This window comes from Notolepis coatsorum (assembly GCF_963971535.1).
Source record: "Notolepis coatsorum genome assembly, chromosome: 2".
In the NCBI taxonomy this organism is placed as follows: Eukaryota; Metazoa; Chordata; class Actinopteri; order Aulopiformes; family Paralepididae; genus Notolepis; species Notolepis coatsorum.
In genome coordinates, this window is record NC_140166.1 from 181359572 (window position 1) to 181375588 (window position 16017).

The 16017-nt window shown below is 42.4% G+C and overlaps 3 protein-coding genes across 7 annotated transcripts in view; 1 reads left to right on the top strand and 2 right to left on the bottom strand.

Moving 5' to 3' along the window:
- Window positions 1-5905, bottom strand: part of aasdh (aminoadipate-semialdehyde dehydrogenase) — a gene marked incomplete at its 3' end in the record, with an annotated part of 31438 nt that extends 25533 nt beyond the window's left edge. The window contains exons 1-5 of the mRNA XM_084308408.1: window positions 5777-5905; window positions 4431-4551; window positions 2123-2424; window positions 1120-1312; window positions 782-1023 (exon numbers count right to left, since the gene is read on the bottom strand). Of these exons, the coding sequence (XP_084164534.1) occupies window positions 782-1023; window positions 1120-1312; window positions 2123-2424; window positions 4431-4551; window positions 5777-5853 (935 nt within the window). The 5' untranslated portion in view covers window positions 5854-5905. The remainder of the gene's footprint in view (window positions 1-781; window positions 1024-1119; window positions 1313-2122; window positions 2425-4430; window positions 4552-5776) is intronic.
- Window positions 5906-6354: 449 nt separating this feature from the next.
- LOC311224021 (uncharacterized protein) lies at window positions 6355-11791 on the top strand. 5 transcript variants are annotated; one of them, XM_084308817.1, is made up of 7 exons: window positions 6355-6542; window positions 6672-6732; window positions 7696-7739; window positions 8189-8246; window positions 8673-8698; window positions 8804-8882; window positions 9411-11791. In XM_084308817.1, exons 1-7 carry the CDS (start codon window positions 6459-6461, stop codon window positions 11315-11317), a joined length of 2259 nt encoding a protein of 752 aa, XP_084164943.1. In that variant the 5' UTR covers window positions 6355-6458; the 3' UTR covers window positions 11318-11791. The 5 variants fall into 5 exon arrangements, with proteins under 5 accessions (XP_084164943.1, XP_084164944.1, XP_084164945.1 ...); XM_084308818.1 differs by having other exon boundaries at window positions 8807-8882; XM_084308819.1 differs by having other exon boundaries at window positions 8189-8216.
- Window positions 11792-12476: 685 nt separating this feature from the next.
- The window catches only part of ppat (phosphoribosyl pyrophosphate amidotransferase), a 36751-nt gene continuing 33210 nt past the window's right edge, over window positions 12477-16017 (bottom strand). Inside the window, exons 8-11 of the mRNA XM_084308065.1 lie at window positions 15563-15690; window positions 14396-14617; window positions 14150-14270; window positions 12477-13614 (exon numbers count right to left, since the gene is read on the bottom strand). Coding sequence (XP_084164191.1) covers window positions 13439-13614; window positions 14150-14270; window positions 14396-14617; window positions 15563-15690 — 647 coding nt within the window. The 3' untranslated portion in view covers window positions 12477-13438. The remainder of the gene's footprint in view (window positions 13615-14149; window positions 14271-14395; window positions 14618-15562; window positions 15691-16017) is intronic.

The following is a 16017-nucleotide window of genomic DNA, read 5'->3' on the forward strand; positions in this document are numbered from 1 at the left end:
CACCAGTGAGGTCGCCTCACGTCTCTCCGTTGTGGACCGGCAGCTACCGTCCACAGAGGGTCCAGCTGTATTCGTCTGCGGTCCGAGGTTCTGTGGGCACCGTGTCCAAGACTTTGGATTCTCCCAAGACACCGTCGGCCAGATGGGATACCGCCAGCGGCTTCTCTAACCCCCCCCTCCTACTGTCTTACAACCAGCGGGACCCCCCCCCCCCCTTAGTGTATCCAGCTATAATCATTTAAGTACCATCGCTATCGTTTTCCTAAATATTCCAGGTTGTATACTTACTCCCTGCGTAACCAGAGATTGGACATTCAATGTTGATTTACCTACGAATACTCATTTGCCATAAAGTGCATATTTCATATTTCAAATCATAAATGTAATTAAGTGATCGTTGTATACACCTTTTGCTGTATTAAACCTTCGATTTGGTACATTTGTGTGGATTCGTTTCATCAGGTGGGAAAGTGTTCATCATACTTATATCTTGTACTGGGTGGCCAGAAGTTAAAGTACATGAGGTAGTGGTATTAAATATCATATCTAACAATACAGTCAGGGAATTGTACCCCTCAGTTACAATTATTATTATTATTATTATTATTATTATTATTATTATTATTATTATTATTATTATTATTATTATTATTATTATTATTATTATTATTATTTTTGTCTTAGTTTGTATTGTCTTGCTTGTGAAAAATAAAAACTTTAAATATGAAAAAAAAAATATATATGTAAAGTTCATACAATGTATTTGGATAAAGTCACTCACAGATCGTTGGACTGTAATAGACTCTCTGGTACTTTGTAGCAGCAGGCCCAGCAGGACACCTCTGTGATGCCGTAGATGTTGTAGATGTGAGTGCAGTTGCCCTCCTGTCTCCAGCCCCTGAGCAAGGCTGGGGAGGGGCAGGCCTCACCGCCCAGGGCCAACACACGCAGCGAGGAGCTGGCAGACAACACCTCCTTGTTTAGGACACTGTGGCCGAAGCGTCCTAGCAGAGTAGGTGTCACCTAAAGGAGACAAGAAAATGCCACAAAATCACAATGACGGCGAAAAGCTGTGTGTTGGAAGTTCTGGTAGGTGATGAGTTACACCCGCTTATTTACCTGTAGGACAGTTGTCCTATGATGCTTGAACAGCACTCGAGCCAGTCTATTGGGCATTTTCTTTATCACCTTGGGGACCATGAGGAGTCGAGCCCCCGATGATAAGGCAAGAAATATCTCCACCACTGAAGGGTCAAAGGTCAACGGAGAGGCCAGGAATACCACATCCTCTGCACTCATCTGAAACAAAGACCTGAGCAGAAGCAGGTCCTGTTTACGACCAACAATAGTTTCTGACATTGTGGACAGAAAACAACAAATATATGTACCCCTGAAATACAATGGGAGGAGCTAACGGTTAGCACTGCTTAATGAGCACTGCTGTCCACACATGTGAGGTGGAAGTAGGTATAAAATCTGCTTCAAGGCCAGTTTTCTATGCTCGCAGCATGCATACTCCATAGAAATACACCGAAAGATTCACTTGTGGGAACAGGGTGGAAAGGAATCCGAACCTGAGCATTTCATAAGAGCAAAATGGCCACCGTGTGAATATGGTCAATTGAAAAACCCTGTGCTTGGTGCACACCTCTTAGGAGTGTCCACTCTCCCTCCTCTTCCAGTGTGTTTCAGGGGTTATGAATGTCATATCGTCATCAAATCATCATGAACGAAAACACTTAAAGGGGCACTTCGCCAAAAATCAATGCTGATTATTATTTTGCACATAAACTCACACACATCCAAAACAGTTTGACAAGGTATTGAGAGTGAATGAGTTTGAATATGGCTGCCAGTGACATTGAATCCTTGTGTTGTGTTAATTACAGCACCATGAAAGTATGTAGATATAACAATGCCTTGTCTTACTGGTGGCCATATTCAAACTAATTTACTCTCAATAACTATCAAAACTAAAGGGATGTGTGCAAAACAGTTTTTGGATGTGTGTGAGATTATGTGCAAAACAAATCAGCCTTGTTTTTTTTGGTGAAGTGCCGCTTTAAGAGACAAAAAATTACAACCGGCATAATATATCACTAACGCGTTAGTTCATCCTAACCTGAGATGCAGTATATTGGGCACTATACACTTGTGTGGTACTCGAACAATCTTGGGTCGTCCTGTTGTTCCCGATGTGTGCAGCACATACGCCAGATCTCCCTGGCCGGCGTCCTTTGCCACTGTGACTGATGCAGAGAGACCAGCGTCTTGGATCCTCTCAGTTCCTCCTTGTTCCTCTGCTCCATCGAGCTGCAGCACAGCGACCGGCAGCAACTGTAGTCTTATGAGGGTCAGGTTCTGATTGGACAATACCGCACAAACCTCCATGGTAACAAGGTTGGAGAAGGCCGTCTGGAATTGCTTGATGGGGGAAGGAGGAATGGAAATTATTAGAGGTGTTATGTAAGACATTTTTGATAGGCACAAAGGATAAAAGGGTCAGTAGATTACAAACACATGATCATAGTGCACATGCTTTGTCATGTCTTTTTTGTCCGCTAGGGGGCAGTATATTCTTTGTCAAGGGTTGACATGGTAGCACAACATGTTAATAATCAAGATTTGTATAACCTAGGAAACATTTGATTAACATTAATACAGTAATTTGACTCTAGTCCATGGAATCACAGAGATGTGGATCCTAAAGCTCCTCCAATGAATGGGACATTTTATTTAGGGACATGTTTCCAACCATAATTCTATCATTCAATTCAAGCCATTCAGGGTTTCTGAATCACTTTGATTGAATAATAGAATCATAGAATTTGGAAAACTTCTCACTTTTGCCATTTTCCAAATTCCATAATTCTATCCAATAATTCAAGTGATTATTTTTTTTTATTAACTTTTTTTCTCCTCCTATTTTTCTTGTATTTTCCTCCCATCCCAATTTAGTCGTTATGCCAATTTCCCCCTCCCCTTCCTGGTCGTTGCGCGCATTTCCCCCCTACTTGCCGGTCTAGGGAGCCCTGAAGTCTATCACATGCTTCCTCCGATACATAGGAGACAGCCAGCAGCCTCTTTTCACCTGGCAGCGAGGACTCTCATTGGGTGAGTGTAACACGTGAGAGGGCACACTACCTCACCCAGATCCCTTCCTCACTGTGCAGGCGCCCTGACCGACCTGTAGGAGTCACTGTTTACAACGACCAGATTACCACCCACCGGCTTCCCTCCCGCTGACACTGCCAATTGTGTCAGTATGACGACCGGCCAAGCCGGAGGCACCGCTGACAGCTGGATTCGATACCAGTGTCTCTGCGGTGGTAGACAGATGCTTAGTCCGCTGCACTACCCGGCCGCCCACAATTCAAGTGATTCTTGAAATGAATGATATAATAATGGTATTTGGAAATGGGCAGAAGTGTGCGATTCTGGAGGCTGGACCCAGGCAGGCGTCAATATTTTTACATATACATTTGATTATTACATCAGTGCTAAAATCCTGAAAAAATCTGTCTTGGTACTGCTCTGCTACAGTCACATTTTCTGTCTTTGCCAGGTGATTCTCAGTAGAGTTGTACTGCAGTGTGACATTAATTATGGGTCACACTCAACTTTCTTGATACTGGCTAGAGGAAAATAGTGATGTTTACTAACAAAAGTGATAGGGCACCGAGAAACATATTTAAATCAAGGCAAGTAATTGGTTAAAAGAATATAAATGATAACTAGAAAAGCAGAATATTCACAAGAACAAAAAACTAGTGTAGGCCTAACTAATGAACAGTGTTCTAGGACTTTATTTTAAAATCTCGTAAAATGTTTTAATACTGTTCAATTACAATGCAATATTCTAATGTTAGCAGGCCTGTTCTAATGTGTTTATGACTATATCACTTTATAATTATTATAGACATTAAACAGCCGGGGGAAATAATAATATACACCCGTCTTGACTACTGCAACTCACTCTATGGCATCAGTGCTGCTTCATTAATAGACTCCAGCTGGTCCAGAATGCATCTGCCACACTTCTAACTCACACCAAATCCTGGCACCACATCATCCCAGTCATAAAATACCCCCCCCCCCCCAAAAAAAAATCCTGGTACGACCTGAAGCCCTTGACCATCTTAGCCCCCCATCCATCCTTGTGTCTGTTTGTCTCACTAGCTCTGCCCCTTAGTGTAAAGTGGATTTGAGTTATAGAAAAGTGCTATTTAAGTACCATTTATTATTATTATTATTATTATTATTATTATTATTATTATTATTATTATTATTATTATTATTATTATTATTATTATTACAATATAGAAAATGATAACAAATACTATGTCGACCCAAATAAATTGTTGCCAATTCTTCCATTTTCACATTTTAAACTAACATCACTCATTATGATCAATACAAATATATTTCACCTCCAACAGGTCACTCTGCAGGACGCAGTACTTCAGACCACACAGACCCATTATGCGGGCGGAGAGGAGTCCCGGGGCATCTGGGTCAATTGGCACATAAGCTGCTGGTAACTGAAGGATGCTGTCAGACAAAACAGAACTGATTGGTGAATTTAATTATTGGTCTAGAGAAGGGTTATGACAGAAGATGTAATGTACTGTATATATACACATAATGGTCTAGAGAAGGGTTATGACAGAAGATGTAATGTACTGTATATATACACATATGGTCTAGAGAAGGGTTATGACAGAAGATGTAATGTACTGTATTTATACATATATGGGGGGGGGGCTTTCTGGGCCCAACTGCTAGTGTTAGTCTTCGTAAATATGCTTGGGGAGTAACGGAATACACTAATAGGCGTTATGTAATCAGGATAAAAAAAAACATAACTGTAGCCTATTCCAAAACAGTTACAAGAAAAACAATGTTTTAACTGGGATTATTTTTCAGAGTCTGTGGAAATCCTGCACCTTTAATAGCAACTTTGTGTAGCCTATTTTGGCACAAAGTTATGCAGATACATGGCATGACATCGCTGTAGCCTAATGTTTACACATATCACTATCAGCTTATATCAGGCTGATGGAAACATGTGAGAAAGGCTTGATTGATTGACAACTTTATTAACAGATTGCAGAATGGGTACAATACAGTACGGCTCAATACACACAATTGTTAAGGGGATGCAGACCAGGGAAAGACTTGTCTTGTTTACATCAGGGTCCCCCATTTTCAATTCATCATAACATATATGACACACACGACATACACGACAATCCCCTCCAGGTAGGATTGCATCCAGCTCACTGATAAACTATCAAAACCAATTGCTTTTAGCTCGTTAATCAGAATGGAGTGATTGACAGTGTCGAAGGCCTTTTGTAGGTCCAGCATGACCATGCCACAGTATTTGCCCGCATCCACCTCTTGTTTGATGTGGTCGTTCAAATAGAGAAGGCATGTGTCAGTGGAGTGGGATGTTCTGAAGCCAGATTGGAATTCGTAGATTCGATTTTTTTCCACAAGGTACTTTTCGACCTGTTCGTAGACTATTTTTTCCATGACTTTCGAGATGGAGGTAAGAATAGAAACAGGGCGGTAGTTGCCTGGGTCTAATTTTCTGCCTTTTTGTGCAGGGGGGTCACTCTCGCAATTTTGAAGTCTTTGGGGACATGTCCGATGTCCCTGTTTTATGGAGAGGTTTATTATGTGTGTGTGATGACTGGGGTGATGGCGGCTGCTGAGTGGAAACGTGAGAAAAATAGCAACTGTATAACGACTGTCTATCATAACAACTCACCCGAGAATCCAGATAGGCAGGTATAGATGGGCATGACAATACAATCCAATGACACCATTATTTTGGAAGCAATGCATCTGCAGAACGTGTGACAATTCATCCCAAAGTGCAACAGCGTCGTTGTACAACAGGGACACAGAACTTCCAGAGACTGAACCACTGTCAAAAGTGACAGCTGCTCTGGTGCTGTGTAGTGAGGCAGTAGTGGCTACAATATCGTGCAGAGTCCTCGGCTCCATCTCTACGACCTGTTAAAAGACGAATGACTCATGATTTATTACCGACAATGTCTATTCCGGACAGCTATTTCTAACAAGTGGCATATAAATGACAGATTAAAATACATCAATTTATGAAGACGACTAAGCATTGGTAAACAATGAAGATGTATGGTGTGTGTTTTAGTCGCGTGAAGATGACACATTCTACGAAATTACTACGTCACACCAAGCTCGTGTCCAATCATATTTCACTATCTTGTTGGGCAAACTTCAAACGCAACTGTACCACAGTGTGCAGTACCTAAAACAACCAGTGTGAGGCAGCAATACGCCGACGGGCGTCTAGACGGCCGGAAAGCTAAAAGAAGAAGAAATTCAACTGTAAAAGAGTTGGCCTTGTTACCGTTAACTACTACTAGTAGTGATTGATTTTATTATATGTTACTGCCATCAGTGGAAACATGTCTACGAGGGACTTGGTGAATGGCCAATTCGATTCCAATTATTTTATTTACAAAGATTCGTTGGCGCGAATCGCTGAGAGGGTATGTGACGGGAGCAATGAGCTAGTCAAACATTAGCTACACACGTTAACATTCGTTTTTCTAACTTCACGGATAATAGCATTAGCAGGATATAAAAACGTGATTTTGTTATCTTTTTGCTTCTGACAGTATTCAAAACTGAAGGACGATGATGGGATTGATGTGGACGTACATACTGTGTCAATGAAAGGTATCGACAATCTTTGTACTACGCCACCGTTTTTGTTTAGTAGAGAGCTGCTATTTTCGGTGGTCTTTCCCCTTCAGTCCTGCAGCAGCGTTTTACATGTGTTTCTGCTTTACAGTCTCATTGATTGATTGGAAACGTTAACAGATTGCAGAATGGGTACAATACAGACAATGCAGACCAGAAAAATACGCTCGTCTTGTTTACACCAGGGTCCCCCATTTTCAATCCATCAAGACATTTATGACATACAGATACAGTACTTTTTCATCAAGACTCAACTATCCGCAAACTAACATCTGCAGCGACGTCATTCTCGTTTCCATCTACTGTCTGTAACTGCGTCGCTGAGAACATTTTATTAACAGATTGCAGAATGGGTACAGTACAGCTCAATACACACAATTGTTAAGGGATGCAGACCAGAGAAAGACTTTCGTCTTGTTTACATCAGGATCCCCCATTTTCAATTCATCATACTGCATATGCTAGCAATTAGCTGACAACGGAGACTGCAAACCAGGGTAAAGTACTAGAAATGAAAATCTGTTGACATTTTTTAGAAGGCCGAGCGGGTTGTACAACTTCAAGCTGGCTTTCAGGTGCGGCTGCTGTGACATACAGGAGGAAATACTGCCCATGATATTCGGTTTAGCATGTTCTCTACAAAATAACGATGTCTGCGTAGAGACAACTATGTAAGTGTTGATCAGTTGTCTCAATTAGGGCCTACAGCAAACTATTTTGTATAATGTCTAGTGTAACGTTCACTTGCTACTCTGGATGTAAACAACTTTTATTAATTTTAACATCAAACATTCTGGTGCTGAAACAATGCTACCTAACATCTGTCACAGGCCTAATTATGTTAATCATTCAATATAGCTTTGATATCATTTTCATTAGTCATCATTGTTGCCTTTCCTCTGTATTTTGTCTTACATGTTATGCTCTTGGCTGGTGAAGACTATGTGCGATGTTTGCAGCGGTCAGAGCTGGAGTTATCAGAGGTTTGGGTCATTGATAATTGATAGATACTCTATAAACAAAATGAATAAACTATGCTACTGCGTGTGACACAGAATGTAACTACGAATGCCCTTCAGTGGGGCTTTTATTTAGAGCCCGACTGATGGGCCTACTGGATGTTTGTGGCTGATATTGATGTCTAGATATATCGGCAGATAATCATGCACAAAGATGTGTACTACAGTATAAACAGGGTATTTTACAGTTAAGTCAAAAATAAAAAAAAGTGTTAAATGCACTGGAGACATCATATTTACACACTGGAGACATCGGTATACTTCACTTCATCTTAATTACTTGAAGTGTTTTTTGTCTGCATTATGTACTTTTCCTTTTTTTGTGTAGATTTTATTTAGTTTAGTTTTAGTTGGGCTATACTACTGCCATATTATCTACATTCTACAACAGGTTTATATTTTCCTTCCTCCAGACAAGTTCCAGAGAGCAGACATCATCAGGTAGTTATCTGCATGCACCCCTAGAGCTGGGTATGTTTTGAAAATGTTCAATACTGGTGCCAATATTGATACCAAAACAATGCTTTTTTCAATACCTTACTTGCTGAGTTATGTGCATTGTGTGAGCCAATCAGAGGTTGTTACATTTTGGATGGATTTTGGATTGTGGTTGAACAGATTAAATGTTATCTAGGAACAAGATGGCTCACTCACATTGATGAAATTAACTGCCTAGGTATATCAAGCTACAGTGTCTTTTGGTGTCAAATTTCAATACCACAGCATTTTTCGATATAGTATTGAAGCAATTTGACTGATGCCATAAAAGTATTGCATTTTGATACTCAGCCCTACTCGCCTCACATTTAAAATGTTTGCTCATTGCAATGTCTATCTCCTTTAAAGAAAAAAAATATAATAACGTATTGCATTTATTTCTGCTCGTTTTCATTACAGTGCTGGACAGTACAAGAGACATACAGGTAATTTTCTGAATTTACTGAACTGTAGCCTATTGCGATACTGTCTGTTCAAAAGCTTATTCTACAACAGCCCCCAGTGTAATCTTTGGACCACCTTATTTTCAGCAGTTGAATGACTCGCATCAGGATGTTGGAGAGGAGGAGAGTGGTTTTCAGAGTGATCGTTCTACTGTGGAGCATGACGGTGGGTGTAGTCTGACTCACAGGATGTAGACTGTGGGTATAAGTGTGCCATTGGCCTACTATTTCAATTGGAATTCTCCTCCCCTTCCGATATCTATCTCGTAAGGCACCGTCGCTGCATCCTGGGCTTAGCACCGCCCAGAATGATCGGATTGGTTTAAAGAAATACAAACAAGCGCAAGTGTTTTTTTCCCGAAATGATAATGGCTTCAGCCAGACCTCTCCAGCGCTGACGTAGTGTAACATAGTGAGGAGAGAGGTGTGGCTATGTGAGATTGGTGGGTGTGACCTCTTTTAAGTAACTTTTTAAGCATATTTTATTTGTGAATCTCGAACTGGGTGCAGATTGTTTTAATCAAGACAAAAATAATCCTTTGCTTCCATTAGTTCACCTCTGTAGGTCATCTCTGATCCATCTTAGCAAGTGTTTGATTTGCCTCAATTGGAGACGTGTAAAATTGCACAAGGAAGCAACCGATATTTAATTCCAATGTTAAGACGAGTGATTTTGGTCTTTTGTGTCCCACAGCGCTGTCTGGAATTGACAGTACCCAGCTGGACCAGAGCTCCATAGATGAAACTCAGGGAAGCCTGCTGGAGATGTCACAGCCTGAGGACCACGATGAAGAATTAGAGAGGACTCTGAGCAGTCATGGCAGCTCTTCTATGACATCCCAGCCTGAGGACCACAACGAAGAACTAGAGAGGACTCTGAGCAGTCATGGCAGCTCTTTCATGACATCCCAACCTGAGGACCACGACGAAGAACTAGAGAGGACTCTGAGCAGTCATGGCAGCTCTTTCATGGAGAAGTGCTACCCCAGAGTGATCCTTAAGATAGGAGAGGCTTGGCATCGTCAGCGTGTCTCCGATGCCGCCAACTCTGTGCTGAGGAGGTACCGCAGGCTGAGAGACAACTCTGCCAGAGGCGGCAGCAACCGCACCTTCAATGTGACTTCAAGATCCATCGACGGAAACCCAAAGAAGAATGTAAAAAATAGCCAATCCGTCCGCCAGAGGTCTCCTAACACCTCTTTGACTATGAACTCCTCAACATCAAATAAAAGGCCTAAACCTGCCATCCAATCTCCCGCGCGCCCCACTGTCGCCAACCTGCCGGATTGGCAAACAGAGAGCCAGTCTCCTAGGAAGGTGGAAGTCTCAGTGAGGAGGGATTTGAATCGGTCTGTCCAGGTGATGGATTTCTCTGTCTCCGGGATCTCTGCTGAACCAGAGGAAGCCCCACTAAACCGGTCCTTCACTGTCTCCCAATTATCGTCTTTCTCCTCCCAACAGAGGGAACAGCCTACCCCTCTCTTCTACAGTCCTCTCAGATCTCGCCCAGCCCCCACTGGTGCATCCATGAGGCCATCTCTGAAGTCTGTTGCCCCGGCCTCTCTTCCTCTTCGTAGGTCTATCATCACGTCTGACCGCCCTGTGTATGGAATGGAAACCTCTTCAGTCACAGAGAGCTCTGCTGATCTCCGCTCTCCAGCTGGACAAAGTCCCTTCAAAACTAGGCTGATGGGCCATGGTGGATCTCCTCGTGTCCTTTCCAGAAGCCCCAAGACAGGCTTTGTGGGAAAATATCCCAGGGATGATAAGGAACCCAGATCTGTGTCTGCAGCTGCATCCTTCTCCCAACAGTTGTCCATCACGTCTCCAGGGAGGCTTCGCCCCCAAGAGTCCTATACGGCCTCTCTTCCTCTTCGTAGGTCTATCATCACGTCTGACCGCCCTGTGTATGGAATGGAAACCTCTTCAGTCACAGAGAGCTCTGCTGATCTCCGCTCTCCAGCTAGACAAAGTCCCTTCAAAACTAGGCTGATGGGCTATGGTGGATCTCCTCGTGTCCTTTCCAGAAGCCCCAAGACAGGCTTTGTGGAAAAATATCCCAGGGATGATAAGGAACCCAGATCTGTGTCTGCAGCTGCATCCTTCTCCCAACAGTTGTCCACCACGTCTCCAGGGAGGCTTCGCCCCCAAGAGTCCTATAGTCCCTCACAAGTGAACCTGTCCTCTCCTCTGTCATCCACTGGGGCAGGCCGCCATAGGCTCCAACGACACTTGTCCTTTGACTCCTCCTTCCAGGCCAGGAACGTGTCGAACCGCATGAAGATCGATGGCGAGTTTCAGGAATACTACCACCATTTTGTGTGCCAAGGCAAATCCGCCCCATCCAATGCCCCTCCATGCCGTCTGTGTGCAAGGAACGCAGAGGCCAGCAGAGGCCACACTTCCTCAGCTTTGGAAGCGCTTGCCTTATCTCCCCACCACTCTGGTCAGAGGAAGCGCACCAGGGAATCGGACCACAGGTCCCCCAAGTCCAAGCGGTCCAGGGATTGGGATAGTGTGTACTCCCCGGGCTCTCTCCGCTATAGGAGAGAAGTGCTGAGCCACCAGCATCGTCACTCCAGCAGAAACCTTTTCTTATAGTAAAAATTCATACCTTATGGAATCCGTACATGGATCCATGGTGGTATACCATCCAGGCCTACCCAAGTCATAAGTTTGCTTTGGTCAGTGGATGCCATTAAAACCTAAAAACAAATTGGTGCATTTCTCAGCCATTTCTGTCCAATCTCGTTGACATGTGACACATGAAATAATGTGTATCAGGAAACATCACTTGTGTGCATAGTACCCCCTCCCCTCCAACATGTCTACAGAGAAGGCTACTGAATGGAGGTATACTCTCAACAACAATAAACCCTGTAGAGGCCATTCATAAATAAATAAATAAAGGCCCTTCAGACCTATGCTTGTTTTGGGTGCAAATTTAGAAAGTAATTATTCATTTACATTTTTTTCTAGAAGTGATTTTGTTAATGCAGTGATTCATTATTTTGGGGTGAATACCGGTATGTTATGTTAATATTGTTAACTATTTTTGTATGTATACTTTTTCCGTTGGACCCAATGTAAATAATAAATCATTTGCAATTATTAATTACTTCAATGTCTTCTATTACTCACCCAAATGTCAACTTCTCTATTCTATGACCTGCCTTAAGTCAGACTAGACTCAGAGCATCCATGCTTATGGGTCACTGCAGAGGAGGGATTTTCAGAACATTCATTAAAATGATGTTGAATAGGATTAGAGGCTGCCCTTGTATACAATGATGTAGCGACTGAGTTAAAATAAAGAAGAATCAGTTAAAACAGTTACGCACTGAAATGTAGCTCGTGATCATGGTTCTAAACTGTCCCAAAAGTTAAGTTGATTTTAAGTGTTAAAATCACAGCATGATCCGAAGGCTGGAATAAGAACCAATATACATGACTGCAGGGTTGATCACCAGGCTTTAAATTTGGATACTAATAATTTAGCTTATACTTGCAGCTTGAGATCCCCTACTACACTAATGGGCCACTGACGTTTCCTGGCCAGATGCAACTTGTTACTGGCCCAAGCCAGTGAGCCGTCCTTACTGTTCCAATAGTCATGATCTTGGGAGATTTCCTGCTGCAGTTACCAAATAAAACTAGTTGCATTTGTGTCTAAAAATTGTAATATTTTCCTTGAGTAAACTTGGCATTTCCAGGGTTACACAATCAAGAAAATAAGTTCTTTCAGCATCTCAGTGTGGAATGTTTATTAGAATATGCAGAAAAGTTGACAAGTGAAATAATACCCAGCAGTCAAATCCTTTCAGAGACATCACAGCAATAAAGTGAGAGCACAGTGTAAAGGAAAGGATTTAGATTCAACAAAGTACATTGGAACTCAAGACAAAAACAGGTTATTTACTTCTTGAAGTCTTTGTAAACAATGAGAGAAAAGTCCAGCTCACAATTTTGGTAGCAAGTCTTGTGCGTTTAGGCAAATAATGGCAACTTGTAACAAATGCCACATGAGAATTATGGAAAGCTTGGAATAATAAGAATGCACCAATACCAATGAAGTTGTCACATATCTGTATCAACATGTCCCAAACTGATACCAGGAGGTTTGTAATATGTCAATCATACGTTTCCAGTGAACCCCAAGTCTATACTGTTCAGTAAAAGAAAAGTGTGGCATCAGCCACTACTTAAATCGGTAGCTGCAATGAAAAAGTGGTATTGGTGCATCCCTAAATACTAATGATGCACACACTGTGCAAAGCAACATTTCCTTGCACATCACAGTAATGATGCAAAGACTGGTCTGAGAATACATGTGTACATACTAGGGCCCTAAAAGTACCAACAGGATGCATATCGCTCAAGCATTGATTGTTACACCTTCTCTACAGCAGACAGTATACAGCAACTGTGCATTTCATTTTGTGTCAAGGTGTCCCAGTCAGCAGAACTGTGGCAACGCTCCAAACATCTCTTGGGTTTAAGTCAACAAGCATCACTTCATATTAACCATTAACCCTTTCAGGTGTACTTTTACATTTTATTTTATAATGTTTTCCCAGAATTCAGGTATCAATGACCAGTAGTCATACACCGGAAAGGGTTAACCACTGTGGAATCATCCAGATCCACACAGTCCTCTACTGCAGCAGCCTGGCTTTGGTCTCCTCACATACGGTCAGTGTGGTGGTGGTAGTGCTGCTGTGGTCACCACTCCAGCTCCACTGGGTACTTCCCCGTCAAGCAGGCGGTGCAGTGGCCTACTCTCCTGCGGGGCTCGTTGTTGGAGCTGATCATCTCGTCCTTCTGTTGGAGGGAGTTGATTCCTCCCTGGACGGCAGACAGCAGGCCCTCCACAGTCAGATACTGAACACTGTCGGCACCTATGGAACACATTACATTTAGACAAGTCAGCAGGAAAGGTACAACTCTTATCAGCTGAGTAACAATGTTCATCAAAGTGTTGAATGCTACAATGTAGGTTAGTATATTACACAAAAGAGTTCGTGAGGATGTCATTATTGTTATCGTTATTATTATTGTCCTGTTTATTATTATATTGTGTTGTCATATTTTATGTAAAAGAAAGAAAATAAATTTGATTAAAAAAGAGTGAGGATACACAGAATGGACAGCGAGAATGACAACACAGCGGGGATACCACAGGAGTAAAGCTATAGTACAACCCCTATTCAAAACCCTCCAAAAGGCCAAGATTGTACTGCATCTTCCAACTACAAATATTAATAAAAGGGTAGATCACTGAAATTAATTGGTAGTTAGTATGCTTGCATTTTTGTCTCAGGAATTTGGAAAAGAGCCGTGATACCTATTTAAAAAAAATAATAATCTTTTTGAAAGGGCAGCTGTGACACAATTAGTAAATAAATAGATTAATAAAAGTATGTAGGCACTCACCAATGTATCCAGCGATGTCCTTAAACTCAGGCCTGTTGGCGATGAGCTCCTCTTTAGTTGGAATGTTGATGCCCATGTAACAAGGGAACCTGATGGGTGGAGAGGCCACTCTGATATGGACCTGTTCAATATCAAATAAACAGTAGATCAACATTAAAAACAAAAACTGAACTTGATACATACACGCTGAGACAACACATGCTCAGTGCCGTTGATGATAATAGTCTGGGGCTCAAGGCGACTCGCCTCAGTTGCTCCGGCTTCCTTCAGCAGTTTTATGATGGGGGAGATGGTGTTGCCCCTGACGATGGAATCATCGATGAGCACCACTCGCTTCCCGGCGAAGTTGTCCGTCAGTGCCCCAAACTTTTTGGCGACCCCCAACTGTCTGAGACGGGTGTTCGGTTGAATAAACGTTCTGCCAACGTATCGGTTCTTGCACAGGACTTCAACATACGGTAACCCAGACTGTAGAGATGGAGAAGAAGGGCACAGGTTGCAAATAGTAACAGCCATTGACCTTATTCACACGGCAACCATTTTGCTCTTATGTCATGCTCAGGTTGGATTCCTTTCCACCCTGTTCATGGTGTAAGAGCAAAATGGCTACTGTGTGAATATGGTCCATGGCCTGCTCACCCATCAGAAGGACCTATATGGCCGCTTATGACAGCGGCAAAGAGATTTGGGGCATGGCCAAAACAACAGCTCCCTGCATCGATAACCAATCAGATGTTTTCGGCCTGCCAAGGGGTCGCATCAGAAAACTAAGATCACCATCCCGTTCATAGTCAGAAAATACACACAATGTGTAAAACCACCCGCTGATCAGAGGCTGGGAAACCTTTTTTTATTTTTAAATCCAGTTTAAAGCTGCTGGTGCCTCTGGGGGTCCTTTGTTGTGCGTGCAGGGGCTTGAGAAGTGATGCAGAGCGTGCTCCATTTCTGCTGGGCAGGTACTCGCTGCAATTTCTCAGAAGTTGCCTACTGCAGCTTTAACTTATGTTGCCCTCTTTACCCGCCATATTGATGAAATAGATAATTACGACCATTACTATAAATATTACTCCAGATGAAAGCAAATAAAACCATCAAAATGTCAACTTATAGCACACTTTTGTTAAAAAGAAGTTCCCACACTCGCAGCAGGTGTCTCCACTGAGCCCACTGAAACACAACAGTCAGACGTCATCTTAATCTACATGGCTCTACTAAGTTTACACTTACTTACTACTATGCACATTGCCTTTATATTTAGGCCTTGGGCTATGGATGCATTTGCCATATCGTAGTGAATGTTATCAGATCGCATTTAGACATCATTATAGGCTGTGCATTAACATTTGAGTTGTGTTGCCTAGAGTAGAAATACTACCGGAGTCGCTAGTTACAGTATTTTCCTCGTAGACCGACCTGTTCAGCGTATCCCAGTGCAGCAGGGGTCGCAGACTCTGGAACAGTGCTGACCACATCAGCATCGGTGGGAGCCTCGATGGCCAGCTGTCGTCCACAGCGCTGCCTGACAGTATAAACCATCTGCCCTACAACACAATGGAACCAAATATATAGAAATAAAACAGCTAGTAAAATGCATTACCACTTAGCCTTGTGGTTAATCCTTAAAATGATAATACAGCATACAGACCCTCAATCTGCACCTTTGATTACACTCTTATATTCATAGTTAATTATATTGTTTAGTTTATTTTTCTCATATTTTTTATATTCAGATAAAATTGTATTACCTATATTTATGTCTTTCTACTATTACCATGCCCATACCTGTACCTCCCCTCCCCCATGCTGCTATGATGCCCGAATTTCCCCAAGGGGATCAAGAAAGGAATACCTTATCTTATCGGATAAGG

Coding starts and splice junctions, on each gene's coding strand:
- LOC311224021 (XM_084308817.1), top strand. CDS start 6,459: ATGTCTACGAGGGACTTGGTGAATGGCCAATTCGATTCCAATTATTTT. Junction 6,733..7,695: donor ACATACTGTGTCAATGAAAG/GTATCGACAATC, acceptor TGGCTGGTGAAG/ACTATGTGCGATGTTTGCAG. Junction 8,699..8,803: donor ACAGTACAAGAGACATACAG/GTAATTTTCTGA, acceptor CCTTATTTTCAG/CAGTTGAATGACTCGCATCA.